Genomic DNA, 17,260 nt, shown 5'->3' with positions numbered 1-17,260 from the left:
CCATGTTGAGACTATGAGAGCAAACTTGACACAAAACATTCTCCATGTACGGATTTCCACGTGTTTTATAGGCACTATAATACTGAACGTATAGGCCAGTTGAAGTTGTATTAGCTGGATTTCTGATTCGTTTTCCAGTTGTTGTTTTGTACCAGCACACTAAAAGCCAATGTTGTAAGAGCAATTATATAAAGCAAGATCATACCTGACTTGTCAGCTGAGACTGTCTGAGGCTTCACCACCTCCTCTGTCTATTGGTCTCTATAAAACGTTTTGTTGATGAATAATTTGAGTAGCTCTTTTTCAATTATAAAGGTGTGGTAGGTGTTAGTGCATGATAAAGAAGCATCTGGCACAAAATGAAAGAGCCAACTCTCTACTTCCACAGCTAATTATTACCACCCTCACTACGCACGCAAACCCAGTCAGAAAACAAACTTGTTGAGTTTTGTCTTGAATATAAGATGGATGGTAGAAGTGAACGGATTACGAAATTATCACCAACACAGGGATATTTATGTAGGTCAGGCAGACTGTACAGGGATTTCTAACTACTATTTGATAAAAGAGAGATATACATTCATGTTGCATTGTATTGATGACAGATTTGATGAAATGCCTGTGGCATTTTGCTCTCCTTGTCTTATTCATACCAAAGTTTTTCCAACCCTCAGGGGTATTTTCCCTCTCTAACCATGGGTCTGCTTCATTAGAAAAGCCCTGAAACATTGTTTAAAGAGTGTCAACTTTCAGCTACAATACACAGGCCTTTAAAAAAAACGAGAGACTTGAGAGGAAATTATCATGTAACATTGAGGCAGCAGAATCCCATAAATCAACACTTTTGAAATACTTTCTGTTCCAAATCCAGGTGATGTCATAGCCAGTGAAAGGGCAATTATAGCTGAGAAGTAGCTGCTGTATAATCTCTTTTAATAAAGGTATGAAACTAAGTTCTCTGGGAAAGTATGGTACAGTACACAAGACAATACTGTCTTGTTCCTGCGATGTCGGTGATGGTTGACTGACAGCCTAACACCCTCAATGAAGTGCGCTCATGGGCTAGATTACATACAATTATACTTTGACACATCTCCACACAAGCACATTCATGCAAACACAATACTTTTTTTACCATATTATCCAAAATGCAATGTACTGTTGCATCTATGCAAAAAGTTAGCTGAAATAACTTCTTGAAGTAGTTGCAATGAATATCAAGTTTAAAATTGAAAAATGTAAAGCATATGACAGCCATATTGGCAACCACGACTACAAAACAAAAAGTGAGAATGAGTGTTAAACAACTTGACTGCAATCAATAATCAGGGAAGATTCATCTCATGTCTGGGAGCAAAAACACAAAAATCTAATCTTAAATTCTTTGTAATTTGCCTTTCATTTATGTATCTTCACATGCTTAAATATAACTGTCAGGTAGCACTTTCAGACAAATGGGAAAATTGTCCAAACTAAAATATCATATATCCATATTTTGGTGGATGTACGCAATGTCCATCCAAAACCACACAAGATACAAAACAGGCACTAATTTCCATTTAGGTTTGAGCAGATTTCACTACATTTGGGTTCGTCGGTGCTGCTTGGTCAGAACACCAGCGAAGCAAACTAGCTAGCTAAAGGATCTTTGATTATCTTTTGAACAGAGCAACAAAGATAGTATACAGGAAGCTGGCATACTGTTCTGATGCTGTTCTGATGCTGTTCTGATGATGTATATTTTAATTAATAGAGATATCACGCATAGCTGCACTTCAGGTTGTGCAGACTTGTTTCCAGATTTGATATTTCTTTTGAACATGATTTATTGATAAACCACATCCTCAACAAAGTGATGTCATTTGTGGATAATTACAGGCTGACAACATGTATTAAAGACACAGATCAGACTGAAGTAGAGGGTAGAGGATCCATCTTTAAAAGTGGTGTTTGGTTCCTCTCTTTTTATTTTGGATGACCCATTTTGGAAGCCTTAGGCCCAGAACACCTGATGCAGTCACGCACCACACGTGAAGTCTTACTAGTGCAGAAACAACAAGCAACACCCATGTTGTCATCATGGCCTACTTTGAAAGCTCCATTTTACAAAGGGTAGTAAGCATGACGTTTCACACAGGTTACCCACTCACTTACGATGATGACAAATCTCATTAATGAGGAAATTGATGATTCAAGACCAGATTATCATGCTCTGGGTAATTTTGAATTTGAATGTATTGAATCAGAATCAGAATCAGCTTTATTTGCCATGTATGCGTACGGATACAAGGAATTTGAGTCTGTTCCTATCGTGTCTCTGGGGCTAGACTGTTAATCTAACTACTTTGAGAAAACAAAAAATTAGAAAAGCTCTCAAAGCCTGTTAAAGCTGACATTAGAAGTGTCAGCTGTTACAGCAGTTACAATGTTAAATGCGTATTGGTGAAATTAAACAATAGACAAGTACAGTTTATTTAGATTTTGTGAAAAGAGAAAATAAACCAGACTATGTTCATCTCACGCGTCTCTTCTCTCTGTGTACGGCAGCTGTGCTCATTGATTAACAAAGGCGCCAAAAAATATTCTACGAGCATTCTGTGTCTCTTCAGGAAGCTGTTTATCTCACATGTTTATAGAGCACAATCAAACTTGGAACGAGGACCAGCAATTATGTATATTCAACTTTTCATGAGTAATAAAACACAAAAATTAACCACAGACGCCAGAAACAGCTACAGTAGCACATTTAAGCTGAAAAGGGGCATAAGTTAAATATCTAGAACTCCTGCAAAAAAAAAAACAGTCTTGAGGGTTATCTGTTGGAAGCTGACAGTTGTGACATCAGCAGGTACAAAATGGCTACCATCATCAAGAGATGCTGTGTAAGATACAATATATCTGTTCACACCAAGAATGAGCAGTCATAGTAGCTGCAGTGATACTCATGGTAATGTCCTTAAAGTGTCACTGAAACGGGGGTTGGGCTTCCCCATGACCTGAGGTCAAACTACAGTGACATGCTGCAGCTTGTAGGATCCACCACTGAGCCAGCACATTGCTACGTTGAAGACTCTGAGAGACAAGCGGCGCTTCAATCTAATGTCAAAGTAGCTTCCAGCTAACATACAGACAGTCTTTTATGTTGGATGACTCACCACATACTCACAATTAAGACGAAAGCAACTTGAGCAACTGTTAACTCTGTCAAAAAGTGTGTAATGAAACATTGTGTTCTGCTATACATACATCACTTCTATGGAGAAAAACAACAACTTTCAAACCTGTGATATGTGGCAGAACATTTGTGAAAACTATACCATGAATTAACAAAAATCTTTAAAGCACGGTTGTAGCCATTCATTCATTTTTCAGAGAGCTTATAATACAACTGTGCTTTGACTCCGTGAGGTCCAGAGCTGGTTTAGCTGAAACTTCAGTTTTAGTTGATTTTTGTAATCAAGTCATTTCATTTCACTTCCTTGCAATTCCAAAGTGCTGCCAAAACCAGATGTGCCTCTACACGCTGTCCCCATCGGAAGACCAATCCATGTGACAACCTAGCGGCAAGCTTTGACAAGCCAAGGGGATACTTACTTTGTCCCATACTTCCATGAAACAGTAACACAAACTTAATCTCACTCTTTCTCTCCAAGACTCTCTCTGTCTCCTACACACACGCACGCACACACACACACACACACACACACACACATACATGTAATGTACAAAAACATATATGCATTTGTAAATACATAAAATGTTACACAGAAACCACCTTTAATTTCATTTTACCTGTTGTTGGATCCTTTTGTCCTTTCTTACCGCCCTTCTTTCTCCCTTTCTTATCTTTCTTCTTGCTCTCCGTCATGCTGTCAGAAGAAAGTAAATCCTCTCAGGAGAAGACAGAAAAAAAACCCAGGTAGTCCTATTGGGAACGTGTGGCAAGTGGGCACCACCAGACTCTGAGCCTGTTAGAGCGTCTCTCCTGCTATATAGACTCACACCAATCAAGTAAAGCAAGGAACCACCTACTCACAGCAGGGCAGAGGGAGAGAGAGAGGGAGAGGAAGGGAGGGAGGGAGCGGGGAGAAAAATAGGAAGAGAAAGGTAGAGAGGCACAGCTCAAGAAACTCCAAGCAGAAAAGGGAGAGAATACAGAGGGAGGGAGGGGAGAAAGAGGGAGGGAGCAAGTAAGGCATTTCCCATTGCTTTTAGGCAATCAACTGTTCCCTTACTAGATCTGTCAGATAAGCAGTGGCTCTGCCAGGCCCTGCAGCCACAGCTGAGGACAGAGAGAGACCCGGTCCACGCAGAAATCTGAAGTCTGCCCATTCAAGCTCCCCTTGGCCCTGCTTGTAGCCAACTCTGTTTCTAGTTCCTACCTCGGGAGCATCTTCTCTTTTCTAATGACCCATGCAAAAAAGTGCAGCGAGACCACTTAAGTTGTCCCCTCTGCACTGCTGACCCCACCCAGATAATTCAGGCGGAGACCTGCCCTTGCCAGGTTGATGTCGGGGTCCCAAAACACTTCACATCTGGTTCAGATTTGCCGAGCAGAGAGCCTGTGGATATGTGCAAGAGAGCGGCGTGTGAGGTGCCGTATGTCAGATCACAATCTGCGACAGACTGCTCCTTGCAAAATTACACAAAATCATCTCTGACTTCCTTTGCTGCTCCCCTTCCTCACCTCTCTTGTCTGTCAGCCCCCTCTCAGTAGTACAGGCGAGTTGCAGCTCGTCTGTGGTTGCATCTCCCTCTTTCACTGTCGCTGTTAGCCAGGTGTCATCAATGTCCACACAGCAGCAAGGATTAGGAACCATTCAAACAAGCTTTCAACTTTTAAAACTCAGCTTTATGCATATGATACCAGACCGTGGCCTTCTGCAAATCAGTCAAATCCATTTTTCTATTCTGAAAGTTGGGCATCTCACCTTCTGTACTTTCTATGTATGTCAATAGACAGTTTGAGGAAAGTAGGGCAAGGGGAGACACATATAAAAGGTGGGGCAAGACTGAGTTGAAGGCCATAAAAAAACAAATCTAAGAACAGAACTTTCTAAGAGTGGCGATCGACTCCCTGCTTGACTTTAATACAGCGAGAGAATATTTGAGACAATATCTAATGCAAACATGACTTCAACAACAACGCGTCTGTTTGTCTTCATTTGACAAAGCCCAAACTGTGACTACACGATGATCGCAGTATTATTTTAAGCTGCTGTATCTAAGTAAGGGTTTTTTCTAATTTCATGGTGACTGAACTCGGCTGTCCTAAGTGGCAACAAAATAAAAATGCATCGAAACTACAGCAGAGTGAAAAAAGAAATCTGTAGATGAGTCATCTGCGGGGCCCTTCCAGGGTTTGTCTCAGTTCAGCCCTCTGAGGAGACTTCACGTTTATTCGGAGGCGGCGTCAGAAGCAGGGATTGGAAAGGGGGGCAGCAGAAGGGTCATGTCTCAACAGGTCAGCACACTCAATGGCATAAGCCTCATCTGTGGGCAACAAAACTGGAGGGGTCAAACCGAAGGCAAGGTTTGACACGCCATTCAGGTCCAATATAGGGCTTTTCCTACTCCACAAACAAATTGCTCTTTCCTCTCCTCCCGGTGGCTGTTCTCGATGATCTAATCTGTCAGCAGAGGTAACCGAGAGCTGGCAGGGGCCATGATGTGTCAGAGAGCTACCCCTGCCGCCCTATCTCCCCCCAACCTCAACACTCACTTCCTCCTCTACTATTCAACAAGATGAGACTTGTTCCCAGGCCCGTGTGTCTCTGGGTGGGAGTGTGGTTTATGTATATGTCAGAAATGTGAGTATATCTGTGATGTCAGGACAGAAGAAATGGCACTTTCAGGATGATGGAATGTAGATTTAGACCGTCTGTGTGCCGCTCACAGCTTTTCTCAACCTGCTCCTTCAAGAGCCCACGTGTGTCTTCAAGCAAAGCCTCACAAGATGCAAATTAGTGAAATGTAACATTAGCTGACATGAGTTATGAGGGTGTACTGTACATATAGCTGCAGGAGCATTGGGAACAGGTTAACCTCAAGGTTAGTTTGGACATCAATATGCAGCTCTTGTCTCAAAGTATTCGCAAACTTGCCGAGCTGCTGCTGAACTGTGAAGAATTCTAAAATGTGCATCATGTAGCAGTATGGATGCTAAAATGTGTGAGTTCTCCGAACACAACTTGCCACAGCTGTGTCCCACTTGGCAGTTACATAAAACATGGATATGTAAAAAGTAGAGGCACATACACAAGGAAAGGGGAAGGCAATGGGTTCCTATTAGACTGCACACTGTAGTAGAATTATCATTATTTCATTTTCTTTTTGTTCTCAAGATTGTGTGAAGAGATGTGTGAACATTGAGCTTTCGTATACGAGCTTGTGGACTACAACAAGCGTCTGAAATGAACGCCATTTTTCACACCCAGACACAAATATGGTCATGGACATGTGCATCTAAATCTCTTTCTCTTTTTTTCTAGTCTACTCAAAAGCATCTGCTGTTTTTCAACAGCCGTGGGCCATCCTCGGATCAGGGTCTGGAGGTGGAGGGGCACAGTGGGCCAGTGTGGGAGGAGCATCACTTGAGGAGCACATCCACACAAAAAAAAGAAAAAAAGAAAAATGAGGCCAAGCCCTAAAAGTTCTGCTCATAAATGCTCCACAGGCCCCATCTCTGCCTGCCTCCTAATCCCTCCTCGCTGCCCCCCCCCCCCCCCCCAAAAAAAAAAGGGGAGACAGCTTTCCTGTATGATGGAGCTGAGCAGCTCCCTCCTAACAACAGCATACCTGCACATCATCACATTGATACAGCTCAACAGCACTCCTGCCCTTTCACAGGCACCAGAGTTTATCTTTTTAGACATAATGGCTAAACAGCCATTAGGTTGTGTTGTTTACATCTGTCTGCCTTTTTGCCAACAAAGTGTATAGGGGTGGGGGCTGGTGGGTGGCAGAGGCTTAAAGGAGTGTATAGTGCCTGCTTTTAACACATGTCTGCAGTCTTGACTATCAGAGGTGAGGTGAGGTGTGGGGGGGGGGACAACCTCTAAGATAAATAAATGGAGAGGACAAGGGGGAAAAAGAAAGGAGGGAAGGAAAAAGGGAAGGTTTAAAAGTGTGAAAAAGAGATTTTGTAATGATAATAATGTCCTCTTCATCAGATGACAGAAAACAGCCCCACCTGCTAATATTCACCTTTCAACAAAGCATCTGCTTCAGCGTGCACTGAGGTGTGATGTTGGAACAACACATGCAGGCTGCCCGATGTACTTAAATAAAAAGCTGCACATCCAGCAGCAGTTATCTGTTGTAGTACAGACAGGAGAGTGCGTTAAACACATAAATACAATACTGCTTGATAATGCCAGTCTTGCTGATTTTTTTTTAAATGTATAGAGTCTGTGCAAGTGGCTCTCTGTATAAATGGCAAAACATGAGACACAGGACTTGTGTCACTGGGCAGGCTGCTGAAGCCCCCTTACAGACAGAGACACGACACAAATCGGTGTCGGTGACATCTGGAGGCCCGAGGAAGGGGCTTTATTCTCAAGGTCAACTGAGATTCCAAATGTGAGTGTTACTAATGACTCTGCTCAGCAACAGCTGAGATCAGGACCAGACATCACATCCACCGTCTCTCGTTTACAAAACAGCCAACGGATGGGCGAATTCAAATTAAGCATGGCTGTTTGGTTAAAAATTATAAGAGAAAACGGCAAGAAAGCATTTAAGTGTTAAACAAGGAAGTGATCCTGGGTGGATACAGCTCTTTGACGTTTCCGCAGCACATTGCTGTCACCATGGTAACCACAGTCTTAAGGGTAGCAACTAGAGTATGTGAGAGAGATGTGGAAGGGCGGATTGAGGATGAGAGACAGGGGGAGAGAGACCAAAAAAAAGGACGCAAGCGAGAAAGTAGAAGATAATGTGTAAGACATACAATGGGGGGAGGGGGGGGAGTGAGAGTGGCATAAAATAAAAGAAAGGTAACACGGGAGAGCAGTGAAGAGAGGCAGAGCGAAAACCCGAGAAACAGAGAGCGAAACAAAGAAAACACAGAGAGAGCGGTATCCACAGAGCAGCTGCAGCCTGGCCACTGTATCGCTCCATAAGAGAGAGATGTCCACGGGTAAGCCTGTGCCAAGCCTGCTGGGAAGCACTGCAGTAGCATCTCGGAGAGGGAGACATGACAAACATCAGCACTGAGCATGCTCCACTCTCAAGGCCACTGAAAAAATGAGATTTCAGCTCTTTAGCCTCTCAGTTTGTTCAGTTCACCAGCTCTATCCCAGCCTCCATCTGTCACTATCCAGCCATTCATGAGCACATCACACCACCAGAGCCTCTCCCTGCGCTCAGATGTGGCTCCTTGCTGGATAAAATCTGACCGATGTGTCAGATAACTGATTGATCTAATGGTAAGAGGCATCTTTCCCACTTACGGCCACGCTGACTCATATTGTGACAGGTTTGATTGGGGCTGAGAGGAACAAGTGATGAGCATAGCAACTCATCAGCCAATGGGGCATGATACTGCAATAACAGGCCAGCACCACGGCAGCCTCACACACACACACACACACACACACACACACACACACACACACACACAGCCCCGTTGCCGGATGTGATCTCTGTGCCTCCAAACTCTTACTGATCATCTTCCTTATCTGGATGGCTGCCAGAGCTGCATCACAAATGACAGCCATATATTTGAGTCAGACCTGCAATTAAGCTCATGTTGATTTATTAGATTTTTTTTTTTTTTTTTTACTATTTCTTGTTCTGCCGGCAGACAGACGGACACGCCCATGCTGAGACACAATTGTGTGCTTTTCAGTTTTATGACTGAAAATTGACGCCTCTTTTTGCAATCAGTCATGGCTGAATGATGAAGTGTGCGAGAGAGAGCCTGCCCTGTATGAGTCCTATGTGTGTGTAGAGGATGTCAGTTGAAACTCAACTTCCACTTTGGCTACAGTAGCGAACACTGTAAAATGATGTTCCCCTTGCTGGTTAACATTGGTGATAAAACTTTGTATCAAAGTTGACGTGCTACATCTTCATTTATATCTCTCTTCACTGATAACAAAGAGCCTCTCATTTGGACAATAATAGCTTATTTCTGTGATACCCAAATAGCACAAAAATCTTCAATGACAGATGCTGTCTGAGCATGACTTTGATGATCCTCTTAAACAAAAAAATAAATCTGCTCTATCTTCTTAAGGCCGCCTGATTGAATCTCTCTTTCCCTCTGTATTTTTCCTCCTTAAAACGTATTTATTTTTCTTCCTCTCTGTCTGTCTGTCTGTCTGTCTGTCTGTCTGTCTGTCTGTCTGTCTGTCTGTCTCTCTCTCTCTCTCTCTCTCTCTCTCTCTCTCTGCCTGTCTCCCTCCCTTCAGTCTAAGGGAGAGATAAAGAGGTTTGTGTGACTGTGATCAGATTGACTTGAAGATAGAGGCTGGAAGCAGATCTCTTCCACCTCCTCATTCTGCTCTTTCTCTCCTGCTCTTACCCAGATGAATAGACAAACAGTCTCCCACATGCTCTCACAGTTTATCAAACACACACCCACATAGAACCAGGTCTTCATGCAAACACATATGTGTGCTCTCACCAGAGAGAACAACACGCACTCAATCTAAGTGTCCTCAGGCCAACAAAGTATACACTGTCACACTCAAACACAAACATACCCCCTCAAACACGCACATACGCATACGCATACAAACACACAGGTGCATCCACGTGTAAATAGAAGAAGCACATGGGTCATTGATGCATTCAAAATGGACCTGATTTCCACTCCTGATGGACCTAATACAAACCATTCCCTTGTATTTCAATTGCTAAACAGACTTTTAAGACACCTCATCTGAATCACAGCATAACAGCAGGCTTGTTGCGTGTGTGTGTTTTTTTTCCATTGCGCAAACATTCGTCATTCAAAAACTGACTAAACTTTTGAATCATCGTACATGTCGTCATTGCATATCATGTGTGATAAAAATATGTGACTAAAAATCCAAGAAGCTACAGAGTCTTAAAAGAGATGTTCAATGTTCAGAACAGCCATACATACAGTATTATCATTTGTACTGTCTGAACATGCACACTTGGACACAATGACCCTGTATTATACACAATCCAATGACTTAATCTCTGGAAAGATTCCCCAGCCTTCACAAATTTGTTCGAGCAGACCCATGACTACAATAGTAAAAAAAACATTTAAATTGTGGATTGAAATAAGTCCATGATGAAAGTCACTTCAGTCATTCGTAAGCGTTTCATACATGTCTAAAATCTACTTTAAACTGCAGTAGTGTAAATTACAATGAGGCAAAACAAGGGAAGGTTGTGCTCTTATCAGTAACCCCCCCTTCAAAAACATGCGTGCATCCGCTCTCTGCTTGGCATTCTTCAAATCAAATCAAATTCCTTCTGCGCTCTGCACTTGTCTGTTATCTCCAGAATGTGCTTTTAGAGCAGCATAAACATGTCATGATGGGGACACTGTGAGGAGTGTCACACAGAGTGAAAGCAGCTTCTTGGTCAAATCATTTGCATTTCTGCTTTTTGCCTCTCATGGCTGAGCTTGGGCTTATCAACAGTCTGTCTTATCTCTTTGTTTGTTTTTCACCAATGGCTTTTCCTGGAAAACAGGCCACTACGCATGTGTAAGCTTAGATCACGCTTTGGCGGCATAAGCCCAGATCAAGGCGGTCTCAAACTGAGTGAGCTTGATATGTGGGCAAGAGAGTGGCCTCAGTGGATCGTGCCAGGATGGCCTCACACTGTGCTCTGGCAAGTCAGACATGGCTGACAGGAAGCCAGAACCATGGTTGGGTCATCTCAGAGCGACAGGATGACTGCAGAGGCCCACAAAAAACCTCACCACCCCTCCAGAAGCAGTTAAGTTCATCGCCAAGCGCACCAGTGACTGACAACCCCGGTACTAAGAAGGAGGTTAAAGCTAGCTAAAGCTGTAATTGTTCTAAATAGGCAAGCCACTGCGGTTTGAGCAGCTTAGCGAAGGAGGAGCAGTGCAAAAGCTTTAGCCTAAAATCTAATAGTTGAGTTTTAGCCAACAGAGTATTAATTGTTGCTCAAATGGCATACAGTAATAAATACAAAACCATATTTGCAGACTGAGGGGAGCACAGGTTGAGTATCAACTCGTTGACCGCAAAAAATGAACTCAAACTGTTGGCCAATAGTTTTATCAGTAAGGCATTACAGACTTTTCACAGGATAAAAGGAGAAGATGTCCTTAGTATTATTTTTCATGCTACTTTCTTTTCTTTGTTTGTGCAATGCTGGCTTGCCTACAGCGGTTTCCTGGCCCTTGGCCATTGGCTGTATGATAACTGCCTGCTTGCAATCCTAATGTCATGGAGACAACAAGGGAATGAAAAGAAACATGCCTAGACAATGCGTAGCAAAAGTACACATCCCAACAGATGTGATGGAGGAAAAGCGGAAACAGGGCTCACACTACAGGGACTTTCTGTAACACTGATCTTACTAGTTTTTACAACTCCAACAGACCTCTGTGAGGAATGTTGCTTTCTCATTTAGGGTAAAACACCCCCAGAGTTAAGGGCTATCAATATCACAAGGGACATATTCCTCTTTTGTCTGCATTTGCTGCAGTGAGGTGATGGTTAGTGTGCTGGTCTGTGGGCCAGCTGGGACACATCTCAGTTCACCCGTGCACGCGCTCGCTCGCACGCACCCACACACAAACACACGCATATACTGAAGCTTGCCTACGCTGCTCACTATCTTTCAACAACAAGCTGAGCAGGGACCAGACGGAAAGAGGTCCTATTTGTGCAGGAAGATAAATACACTTCTGCACCCAGTCCTGTCCCCTCCAGATTAGAGCAACACAATAATGAGCAGAAGCACCGGTGGAAGGTCAGAAGAAAGCAAGGGTAAAGGATAGAGTAACAGCCTACTACCAAAACATTCACCCACGCACACATACATGCCGGAGTAATCACAGACGGACACGCATGCTTTTATCTTTATTTATCAGAACTTAATATTGTCTAAATTAGCAACGGTATTTTGTCCCTTGTACTTTGCATGTGAATTTAACCGTCAAGTGTGTTGTTTTGGAAGTTTAAGTATGTTCCTTATGAATATAGATGAAGCCCCTGTGGGGGCTTTTTGCTATTATTCCCAAATCAGTCACTCTGGAAGAGCTCCAGGATTTACAACTTGATGGCGTCACAGCTTTTTAGGAGCACAGACAGCATGGGTCTCTGTGGGTGTCAAGTATCTGGTCATCCTGTAGTGGGACGACGGTGAATCAAAATGTGTCTAAATATCCACAAACATACTGTAAATATCCAGGAATGTGTGGGTTGAGTTGTTTACAAGTTATTCTATGACGCAGCAGCGTCATAATCTTTCATCAGCTCCTCCTCTGTGTTACGTTGAGGAAGGTATCGCTCAATCACGGACCACAGAATTAGGCAATTCATCTCCGCTCAACTATGAAAGCATGTTTTCTCTAGAGTCTGCTGAAACAAAGCTCTGGCTCAATGTAGGAGACCCCTTCAATATTGAGGGAAACATGATTTTTCCCTTGGTCCACTTCCAAACACTGCTAACAAGCCATTCCATTCTGTTTAAAGTCTTTTCATGTTAAGACACACATCAATCCACACCTACAACATACCTGAGGAAACAAACCTTCTCTCAGGATATGTGCTGTGTGTGTGGGGTGAACATGGCCGGACACGTCCCTTAAACACACCAGGAGGCGCCCAGCGGGAGTGCCAGCAGCCCCTCTTTTCAACACTTCGGCACGCTGCACACAAACACAGTTGCCCTTCCCATGGTCCTTTTGTTCCCTATCGTTTCGTTGAAGTTCCTGTCATGGACACTGTCAGCTTTCTCTGGACATTTATAAAAGACAGGTATATTATACTTTTGGACAAACACTCACTTCAACGTATGATATTTTTTTTCCCGGACTACATGGCGCTGATCATGCAACGCAAATGCAGAAAAACTAGCCATCTCACCACTGACGTAGGAAAACATGCATAAGCTTGCAGACACAGAATTACAGCGAATGCATTGAAATTTAGACAATTACCCAAAGAAAAACACACCCAAGCACTGGCAAGCATCTACACAGACCTGTGAAGAAATGTTCTTAAACTGTGTGCGTACATTTTGAAACTCCCTGAAGCTAAACTTGATGCAGACAAATAAAACTGATGTTTTAAAAAAGGTCGTAAAGGTAGGATATTTGGGTAAACATAGTTTTGTATCTGAATATAAGTAGAATGCCAGTCCCAGTAAATTCTCAGTTTCCTGTATTATCATACCATGATGTAAAAAATGGCCCAAACACCGCCGTTCATGCCGTTAACATGACATTCTCAAATATGCCAATAAAACCAGGAGTTGACGCAGAAAGTGGTGCCTGGTGAGAGTGAAGAAGTGGCCTGGGGGCCTATGGTAAATGAATGCCAGAGAATGTGTCTGCAGTGAAAAGGCTATCTCCTGCACTGTCCTGCAGTGTCACGCTGCTTCCTGTGAATCTACCTGACACCTTGGTGAGGAGCCGCTGCATTGAAGAAGCCCAACTGAATAACTGACGAGCAGGTTTCATGCACAAACTGCTGTAATGAATCAATTCTGCAAACTTCATATTCTAAACAAGGCTGACTTACATTTACACTTTTAAACAGCATCACCAAAGCGCCTCTCACCGAACACAATACGATGCACAAACACGCATCAGAAATGTAGACACATAGCATACCAAAATTGCAACATTGCTCAAGTTTTAACTTGTGTCCTTCATTGACATTGGCAACAAGACAATGCACTTATTCTTTAAAATTGTGTGTGACATTGCACTATAAATAAACTAAAGCTGAGGTTGACATTGACGATGTTAAGCTGTTTACACAAACCTTTGATACCCTGCGTTTGAGGATCACTGCTGACATCTATAAACCAGTTTATGGAATATTATGGAATGTGTTTTCTGTGGTGCTACGCCCACAGCTAGAAAGATCTACAAGTGAAAGAACATGAAAATGTGTGCCCGCCAGCTTCACCCTCCCTCCTTGGACGGAGCAATAGTAGGTTACTTCTACTTCACAACATGCCAAAACAATGTTGATCTCAACAGTAATTTGTGTGATCTTGACAGTCCTAACAACAAGCCTGGTGTTATGGGCAATTATACTGTTCATAAAAAGTATCCATCAACTGTGAATCTAACCCTGCGTCAGTATGAGTTTGCAGAGATAACAAGCACCACCAGTGGGTAGAAAAAGATTTCACATGCCACAGTAACCAGTTTCATATTAGAGGGAGCAAAGCGGCTTCGGGTTTCAGATCAGGCTTTTCAGAGTTATGCCATTTACATGCATTGATCCAGAGCTGGATAACCGGATTAATAACAGGGTTAATAATGGAGCGGTCAATAGATGTAAAGAAAGCCAAATGCATATGATAGAATGTTAATAGCCCGGAAAGAAATTATTAGCAGCGTTTTAACCCAAATATTAGTCAATCCTTCAGTCACATATATGTAGTAGAACTTTAGGGCATAAAATACTTTATTTTCTGAATAATAATAAAATAAAATAAAATAAAATAATATTTTATAAATGGAGGTAAATGATTGATTTGTTTTTTGGTTACAAAATGACAAATTCATGGTCATGTTAAACTACAGTAAAATAAAATACATAAAATACAAAAAGGCCTTTTTTTCTGTACACCTAAATTAGTTGTACAGTACATTTGCCTATTTTTATCTTCCCTGATTTCTTGTTTGATTCTGTTACTATTTGTGACTTTAAGGGGTTAATTTTGCCAACAATCTTTCATGCTGTGCACAGAAAAAAACATTTTAAATATTTAATTACATGCACTGGCTGCAGCCTGTAAAGGAAGAGTATTGCAGCCCAAGATAGCTGCAAATTACTGAATGATTCAAAAGGCAGGGTAAACTTAAACTGCCTTCACGAAGCAGAAGGATACAAGTCGTAAAGTGCAGGCCAATATAAACCCATTGAACAGTTGTATCAGGTTGGGAAAATGAAAAGGCCTTATTATAAAGCAGGTTGATGTTCAGCGTTTACGTTTTTTTGTGATTCATTTGCAGTGATATTTTAATGTTTGGCACTTGCCTTATTTTGTTGAATGTTTATTGAAATTAAAAAAAGAAAGAAAACTGTATTCAGGACATCATGTTTCAAATGTAATAATCTTTTCTAATACTGTTGTATTTAAAAGTTACTGATCCTTTGTTTTTTGGTTAAAATATACAGCACTGGAGGCAGCCTAGGGTTTTTCTATCTACACAACCGCTCAGAGTTATTACTGGACATCTTTTTGACCTCGGTCCAACACTGTACATGATGGCTTCTCCCTGAGGGACAACATTATGGTTAGTTTAGTCATAAGAACACACCGGTTTATAGCCGACTGCAGTAGTAAAAGCATAGCAGTAACACCAGAAAGATGACTTCCTTTTGTGAACGAAATACAATCCAAATGGCAGTAGCTTTCACAGTTGTTATCCTGTGCATATCTCACAGCCTGTGCCGTGACTGTGGGCTTTTGAGTGTTTTTTACACAGCTCCAGCCACAGGGGCAGGGAGTCTAACAACTGCTGTGACATTCCCAACGGACTCATCCCTTTCAACTTTTCGGTGTTTCTCCTGCTTCCTGATCCTGATCATATACTGCCTCATTGTGGTGAAGGCAACATTCTTCAGTGGGCTGAAAAATGGAGTCCTAATTGTTGAAAAAGCAGAGAGACGGGGTGTAAACTGTGATCACAGAGGCTAAAGCCAAATACTGCAATGTTTTTTGTTGGACCCCTGTTCTGTTTAGTCTGACATTTACTGTAAATTCTTCTCAGTCATTTCAGATTACAGTTATAGTTAGTAAATAGAGGTTTGGTTGTTACTGAACAAACAGCTGCTTGCTGATGGGCAGTAACAGTAGAGACAAGGTCAAAATAGCTAAACTATATAAAGGATTATGAATTTTATCATCAATTTCAGTTCTGCAACTAACAAAATATCTATGCATTTTTACAGTGTATTTTCATTGTGCTTGCAACTTCAATGCAAGGAACTGTGTTTTCTGTTCAACAGTTTATCTGAGAGATGAGATTAAGGGAGTGAAGGCTGGATGTAAATACAGCTTGATGCTCTAGATATTCTAGAAATGTCATGTAAACCTCAAGTTATTTCACAGATAATGGAACTTGTGACATCTGTGATTGAAAGGCATACTCATAGTAGTGATCAAATGTCCAAACAACCCTCAAATAATGAAGTTAGACCCCACAGTAATCCATCACAAATAGATAAGATCTTAGTAACATGGTAAAATAATTGCTTCAAGATGTTTACATGAGCTGTCTTCATCTCCCCACAGGCATATCAAGGTCATCTTTTAAAGTCCACATAAAAAAAGCCATCATTACGTTGATACAAGGTATATTCTTCATTGAGGCCTTGTGGATGCAGCTGTGGAATCGCACACAAATACCAAATGATCTCATGCCATAATACTGATAGCATCAGACAAATCCAAATGCCATTTTATCACCAAACCCGTAAGACATGTCCCCCCCCTGAAAATAGTCAAAATTCTGTTTTGCTGCTCCAAAAGCAGCTTTCATCCCATTTTATGAATTTAAGCCAGAGATTAATGGAGATTATTGGTTGTGACATTATGTACTAACTGTAAAACTAATCTGCATTCTCACCACCAGCAGCCGACCCAATCCTGCTCCTCTGTCTGATTTCCTCCAGCTGTTTGCAAGCTGCAGTGTTGCAGCTGTACCATATACCAATGATGGTGCACTGAATAAAACAACAGGGTTTCTTTTAATGAAACACAAGCAGATGAACTGAGAAAATATCAACCACATTCATGATAATATATTTCCATGTTTGCGCTAATAATTGTACCTACAAAATGACTTAAAAAATAGAACACAACTTTCTATTGATAACCTGAAATTGATACAAAAAACATTATTATTGGTTATTAATACATGTGTGAACACTGTAAGGGGCTAAAAGGTTTTAAATGCACGATGCTTATTGAGCCATTGGTTTTAACTAAGAAAACGATCAAACTATTGGCCCCCTTTTCACTGACATGGTCCTTTGCAGACTGTTACCTCACCAGTCCCCAAGATCTGAGAAATATAAGTTCTTTAAAAAATGTATTGAAATTT

The 17,260-nt window shown here is 41.8% G+C and overlaps 1 protein-coding gene across 2 annotated transcripts in view; it reads right to left on the bottom strand.

Moving 5' to 3' along the window:
- nrg2a (neuregulin 2a) overlaps positions 1-17,260 on the bottom strand; it is a 67,901-nt gene that overhangs the window by 41,857 nt on the left and 8,784 nt on the right. Inside the window, exon 1 of one of the 2 annotated variants that reach the window (XM_068715834.1) lies at positions 3,793-4,023. The exons of the other annotated variant lie outside the window; for it this stretch is intronic. Within the exon in view, the coding sequence (XP_068571935.1) occupies positions 3,793-3,868 (76 nt within the window). The 5' untranslated portion in view covers positions 3,869-4,023. Of the gene's footprint in view, positions 1-3,792; positions 4,024-17,260 lie in introns of those variants that run through there. 2 annotated transcript variants of the gene reach the window in all.

Source organism: Cebidichthys violaceus, unplaced genomic scaffold, assembly GCF_023349555.1.
Source record: "Cebidichthys violaceus isolate CVI_PGR_0920_01 unplaced genomic scaffold, fCebVio1.0.p SCAF_20, whole genome shotgun sequence".
Lineage (NCBI taxonomy): Eukaryota > Metazoa > Chordata > Actinopteri > Perciformes > Stichaeidae > Cebidichthys > Cebidichthys violaceus.
The sequence above is the reverse complement of the archived record's forward strand: the minus strand, read 5'-3'. Positions and strand labels throughout refer to the sequence as shown.